Source organism: Nestor notabilis, unplaced genomic scaffold, assembly GCF_000696875.1.
Source record: "Nestor notabilis isolate BGI_N333 unplaced genomic scaffold, ASM69687v1 scaffold9513, whole genome shotgun sequence".
Taxonomy (NCBI): Eukaryota; Metazoa; Chordata; class Aves; order Psittaciformes; family Psittacidae; genus Nestor; species Nestor notabilis.
Window position 1 is genome coordinate 1 of NW_009920572.1, and position 6,893 is coordinate 6,893.

The 6,893-nt window shown below is 39.4% G+C and overlaps 1 protein-coding gene across 1 annotated transcript; it reads right to left on the bottom strand.

Annotated features, from left to right (window-relative positions):
* Positions 1 to 4: 4 nt before the first annotated feature.
* Positions 5 to 6,184, bottom strand: LOC104402762 (myosin-3-like; the record flags this gene model as incomplete). The annotated part of the gene is made up of 11 exons (XM_010010726.1): positions 5 to 148; positions 1,079 to 1,334; positions 1,436 to 1,572; positions 1,658 to 1,781; positions 2,544 to 2,661; positions 2,757 to 2,844; positions 3,965 to 4,047; positions 4,411 to 4,717; positions 4,967 to 5,137; positions 5,758 to 5,907; positions 6,000 to 6,184. Coding segments are annotated over 11 exons (1,763 nt in total), but the record flags the coding sequence as incomplete, so codon positions are not given.
* Positions 6,185 to 6,893: the final 709 nt, after the last annotated feature.

Here is a 6,893-nt window from a genome sequence, read left to right on the forward strand (position 1 = left end):
GTTTCCGCTTCTTGGCTGTCAGCTCAGCATTAATTTCCTCCTCATCTTCAGCTCTTTCAGTAACCTCTTTAACTTTTGCTTCCAACTGAATTTTGGTTTTGATGAGCTGGTCGCATCTTTCTTCAGCATCAGCTAAAGCGTCAGCTTCCTGATAGAGAAACATAGTATTGTTTGCTGATTCCCAGATTTAGCAAAAGCTGAATAGAAAAAGGATAATTCCTGTTGAAAAATCCCCATGGAATTCCTAGTTTTTATTATCTTGTGGGAAATAATTTTTGCACAACCCCTTTTAAATTAGAGTAGGATCTTATTCTACTTTTTTTACTCTTGTTAAGTATTCTCTTTTGCTTATTTCGACATGTCTAAGTATACTTCTTTTCTTACAGATTTTGTTTGCTTTCCCTGAAAGTTAAGAGCTGAATGGAATTGTGCACAGATCTTTTTGCTTTATCTGTGTAAAATCTTTTCTTGGCAAGGCTGACTTATTGTTGGTCTTGTTCCAGATAAAATATTACATAATCTATTTACAATTGGTGTTTTTCATTTGAACCTGACTTTTTCTTTCAGATGTGAAGTAGACACTTAAAGACAGAAGAGTATCGTGTGAATGTTGCAAATCTTTTGATCTTCCAAAGAACATTTGAAACCACATAGGGCTCACAGTTAGGATGTAGAAGGTATGTGGGTCTTTCGGGAATAGTAGCAGAGTAGGATAGATGAAATACCATGCACATAAGAAAAAAACATAAGGCTCTTTTATTTTGGGTAACTGGTTAAACCCAGAGTCCGTAGTCAAGTGAATTGATTTCCAGACTCTGTTAATATGTACTAGTGACTCTAGTGACTACAGTTGAATCTAACATTGTGAGCTTGCATGGAGAAACATTCCTGTAGACATGGAGACTTAATAAGCAATTCTCAAGTTAGAACTTGACACTGAGTGAACTGTATTTTACCTTTAGTGTTTCAGATTAAAATACTTTCTAAGGAAATTTAGTATGCAGTGTGAGAGTTCCAAGCTATGAGAGAGGACTTAGATGATGTTTTCCCCTGGAAGAAATATGCTAATAATACTTACAGCCTGCACTTGGAGCTGCAGATCGTTTTTCTCCTGCACGAGTTTCACCATTTTCTCCTCCAGCTCCTTCCTCTTTGCCTCAGACTTTGCAAGCTCTTCCTTGGTTTTCTCAAACTCTTCCTTCATGTTGGCCATCTCCTTCTCAGATTCTGCACTCTTCAGCAAGGGCTTGATCTTGAAGAACAGCTTCATCCAGGGCCAGTGCTTCACATTCATGAAGGACCTAACATTGTACTGGATGCAGAAGATGGACTCCCTGAAGCACAATTAAAATGTACATTAAGTATTTTCAGTAGGATGGGTGTCAACACTTTCCTCCAAGTGCAATGACTTTAACTGAAGATGAGGAATGTCTACCTCCTCTCCACCATTCTCTGGTACTCCACTCTCATCAGGAAGCCCCTACATCTGGCCTGTGTGCGGGTGATGAGCTGTGCCAGCTTCTCATCCCTCATCTCCTCCAAGAGTCCCAGCAGCCCAGCTTTGAAGAACACCTTGAGAAAGGGAATGTTGCTGCAAGTCACTGGCAGGTAGAGCAGAGCACAGAGATGCTGTGAATGACTCAAGAAAGGTTTGTACCTTGGTGTGACCAAATTTGTACTGGGTGTGGTCCACATCAATTGACCCAAGAAGCTTCTCAGAAGCTTTCTTGCTGTCAATGAACTGTCCCTCTGGGATCGCACTGGCATTAAGCACCTTGTATCTGTGGAATGAAGAGGAAATATGAATGAAGGCAATGTCATGTCATAAGGGTATAAGTCATAAAGGTTTATGCTCAGGTCGCTCAAGTCATAAGGGTTTATTGAAAATACCATCAGTCTGTACAGCAGAATTGGGCTGAGGAAGTTGGAATTTCACCTCTTGTTTAGTGATACTGAAGTTCTAATCTGGTGACAAAGTTAGGGAAACTTTTAATGTCTTTAGGTGATCAGTCATCTCTAAGAAAAGGATACTGATCTCCAGCCGTTTCAGCCCAAGACCTTTTTCACTTAAGCTATGCTGTAGAAAATTTCTAGAGAGGAACATTGCCACTATGCGTATAAGAAGAAAGCATCTTCCCCTGGAACTTGCAGCTGATACAATGGCCAAAGCACTCTACTGAGTTTGGAAATTTTATCTGAGAACATGTTGTAGCCGTATGCCAATCTTCATTTTTAAATCTTGTGATCACTGATTTGTGTAGCTTTATTGTGCTTCCATATTCAGAGACACTGGCAAAGATCAGTTGTGTGATGAACAGCAAATAGTGAGGACATCTGACATCTCTTAATCTCTCAACAATTTCTCTTTTTCTAGCCTTACATATTACACTTTATGCATTTCATTATTTTCCTCTTCTTTCAGTTTTTTTGGCAATATTTATCTTTCAGATATTTGGCATTAAAAAGTAATGACAAATGTTAAAATTGTTAGGAATTACAACTTATGTAGTAAAGACAGAATGGAGAGCAGAGACGAGACTGACCTCTGTTTGAAGTCAGCATAGAGGATCCTACTGGGGAATCCCTTCCTGCAAATCCTGATGCCTTCCAGCACACCATTACAGCGCAGCTGGTGTAGCACCAGTTCGTGCTCCATCGCACCTAAGCAAATAAGACAATTATTTGATACTTCATGTTAAAGCATAGAGAATAATGGCTGCATTGCAATATTGTTTCTCTCTACTTGAGGTTCTTACCAGGTGTTTTCGTTTCGTTGGGGATGATACAGCGCACAAAATGGGGGTGAGTGCTCCGTAGATTGGTCATCAGCTTGTTTAGGTTCTCCTGCGGGTTCACGAGTAAAGGTTTTTCATTAACAAATGGTACCTCCACAGTTATATTGTCAAATGTGAGAAAACTGTTAGAAAGCTACAATGAGTTTATTATTCCCAGCTATAGCCAGCCATATGTTTTCTTCTGCCTTTCAGCCTTAAGCATGAGAGAAAGTCACAAAACTGTGTAATGTGTTCTCATGAGACTGAGGGATACATACACTCAGACAGGACACTTATGGAGGATAACGACCAGAAGTTCATGGCAAAAATCATAATTTTGAGTGAAAGATGATTCTCACTGTACAGAAGATGCTGACTATTGATGGGCATGGAAAAAAAACAAGAATTGGACAAAAGGTAAGAGTGTCAAGGACCAGTTTTGCAGCGAGGGATGGGAAGGGCAAGATTAATGGTATTAGTCGCTACTTGTGAAGATACATTTGGTGGATCAGGGGAAGACAAGGAAGACTCCCTGTTCAGTGAGAATGGAGTCACAAGTCATAGAGAAAAGGCATGAATGACAGGTCTCACAGCACCACTTTCTAGAAGTGTTTCTGAAAGCAAACCCATGATCTCTCTCTGATTTCAGCAATTCTGTTTACTATCTAGGTCTTAAGAGTTCCCAGGTTAGCCCTAGTTTGGAGCAGGAGCAAGGCTGCTTAAGTACTTTTTTTATAGTGTGAAAAACTGTTCAAGATGCCAGATAGTAGCTAGATGCATGTAGGTGCTGAAACAAATGTGTTTCCATCTGCCTTAAGCTCTGTCCGTTGGTGGCATTTCACTATTGCCTGGTCTTCATATGTGTAATCATGTGCAAATGCACATACATCTGTTTGTGCAGATCCAGACTTGAGATTCCCTGTAAATGAAACTGTAGCCTGACTAAGTACTTTTTCCAAGACTGGCAGAAAGGCTAGATCAAGATGTATCTTCCTGAGCTGACCTCAGCTGACTTGCAGTCAGTTCTTCTATAATGAAATGAAGAAATGTTCTTGGTGCAGAAAAATTTTCACTTGTGCAATAAAACAGCTTTGTTGGAGTTAGTGTGAGGTTTTACAATCTTTAACTAAAATTAAAATTAAAATAGAGAGAGAGATGGAGAAAATAGAGAGAATTACTTTTGTACTTACCCTGAAAAGAGCTGATACAGTCTGGAAAGAAGAACCCTTCTTCTTGCCTCCCTTCTTGCCGCCCCCACCACCACCACTAGCCTCTGAAGAACAGCAAAAAAAGATGGTTTTAAAACTTTGTTTTGTAGAATTTTTCTCTATGAGACTCCAAGAAGCTTCTTTCTATGTATCAGTTATGCTAAGAAAGGAACATAGGAAGCAGTAAGAGACAGAGTCAACATTCAATCTAAACGAACACAGGACAAAAGGTGTGTAATAAGATAAGAGATTATCATGCCTGAGTGGAAGGCCTGAAACAGATTTAATCTTTTCCTTTACTGAAAAATTGCAGACATAGGAGTCTCTGAACAACATGCAGTTATGCAGTTAAAGGAACTGTGTGTTGTTCAGAGTGTTCTAAAGGAGAACACTCTAGCTGATAAAATTATGAATTTCACAGAACTGACCTGCTTCTCCTCCAGCAGATGCAAAAAGTAAGGCCAGTGTCTTCAGGGATGATTTCTGATACAGCCCCACAACAGTTTCATTCAGGGGGTCCTTGTTCTTGTCAAGCCAGCCAGTGATGTTGTAGTCCACCGTGCCAGCATAATGCACCAGAGAGAAGTGAGCCTCAGCCTTGCCTTTGCCAGGCTTGGGCTTCTGGAAGTTGTTGGACTTGCCCAGATGCTGGTCATACAGCTTGTTCTTGAAAGAGGTGTCAGTTGCCTTGGGGAACATGCACTCTTCTTCCAGGATGGAGAAGATGCCCATGGGCTGGGAGAAGCAGAAGGAAGAAGGAAGAGGTGAAAAGACAGAAAGAATCACAGGTAAAGAAATAGGTTCCTGAGCGGGACAACATTAAATCCCCACTCCCAGGGATTTTTCTTCTCAGTAGAGCAAATTGTAAAATAAGCTTCCAATGTATTGTAACGTATTTATAATATTTACCGTTTCAAGCTACATTTATAAAAATATAAAATATTAATGCATTTCTGAAATGTTAGGTTTGAACTGCACAAATACCTTCTCAATGAGCTCAATGCAGGCAGCCAGGTCCATCCCAAAGTCAATGAACTCCCATTCAATTCCTTCCTTCTTGTACTCCTCCTGCTCCAGCACGAACATATGGTGGTTGAAGAACTGTTGCAGTTTCTCATTAGTGAAGTTGATGCACAGCTGCTCCAAGCTGTTGAACTGCACAATTGCAAATAAGATTACCATTAATGTAAATTTAAAAAGTTAGGGATAAAGAACTGTGCTGGCATTTTGTACCAAATCACAGCAGGATCTGCAATTGTTTCTTCTTTGCTCAACCAGGAGTTTGTAACTGCTGTCAGTGTGTCTCTTTTATCAATCTAAACTTTATCCAAATTTTTGACCTCTGGAAGCTTGGGCCAGTTGCCAGACTTGCCAGTTTTGATATCTAATAGACTGGGCAAATTCAGTTATCAGAGAGCCCAAAGTGCAACAGTTCATCCAACATTACCAAATGCTGATTTCAAAGCATGTCCCAAGACTTCTAATCACAAGTTTTAACTAAGGAACTGATGTCTCTATACATAGGTACAAAATGCCATGTTAGTCTACAGTTTGTAAGCAGTAAAAATCCTGCATTTACACATTTCCACCGGCATATGTACAACACCAAAACTTATTCCCAATTAAAAACCTATGGGAATCATGATACATTAGATTCAATCTCAAAGGATCAAATCATTTCTGAGGAGAAAAAAAAAAGGCATAATTCCCTCTAAAATACTTTGGCATATAATAGAGTTACTTCTAAAGGCAAGGTAATAAAACACTGTTCTTACATCAAAGATCTCAAAGCCAGCAATGTCCAGGACACCAATAAAGTACTGTCTGGGTTGTTTGGTATCCAACTGTTCGTTGATGCGAACAACCATCCACAAGAACATCTTCTCAAAGACGGCTTTTGCAAGGGCACCTACTGAATTGTAGACCTAAAATAAAAAAAACATGAGACTTGTAGCTATTATGTAAATCAAAAGAGGAAGGCCAGAGGATTTGTCAACAAAATGGGGAGTTTTGTTACCTGCTGCACAGTTTGACCCTTGGTCACATATTCATTCCCAACTTTGACTCGGGGGTAGCAAAGGGCCTTCAGCAGGTCGGCTGAGTTCAGACCCATCAAATAGGCAGCCTTGTCAGCAACTAAAGACCAAAATAAGGTACCAGCAGACATTAGTGTTCCTTTAAAACAAGTACTAAAAGCAAATTCTGGTAAAGATAAAAAAGGTAAAGAATGTAAATTATGCCCTTACAAATAAACATATAACCCTGAAACAAAGTTTGGCATTTAACCTTCTGCTATTGCTTTTACTGCTGAATTCAAATGCTGCCAGCAGACCCACTAGGCAATCATCATACAAAAGTATAGCAGATTTCTCCAAGAATGTTGGACAAGATCTAACAGTCTGAAATTGTGTCGAGACATTTATGCTAGAAACTGGGGAAAAGTTTCCAATGAGTAAGGATAATGAAATACTGGAATAGACTGCATGCTTTTCTGAATTTTTCCAAAAGCAGATAGAAAGATGGCACAGTAAACAGGGTCCACAGGAGATGGAGAAGATGCACTGCCACACTTAGTTCTCAGCCTCATGAGCAAATAAAATGAGAAAAAAGATGACTTTGCCACACTGAGAAATTTGTTCATAAGTTCAGAGTAATCCTCAGAAGAGATTCCAATGTCTCTGCAAAAAAAATGATTTCAATGGAATCAGTGCACACTCCTCAAAATATTTTCACTGAAAAATGCATCACCTAAGTAAAGTTATAGCTGTTATTTGTAGCCTATTCTACTATTACTGTTATCATTATCAGATTCCTTTCAATTTTATTCCTTCCAGCCATTTTACAATACAATATTAGCATGTGCAGAAATGTGCAAGCTGAGTCAATGATTCTGACCATGAATTTTACTGCC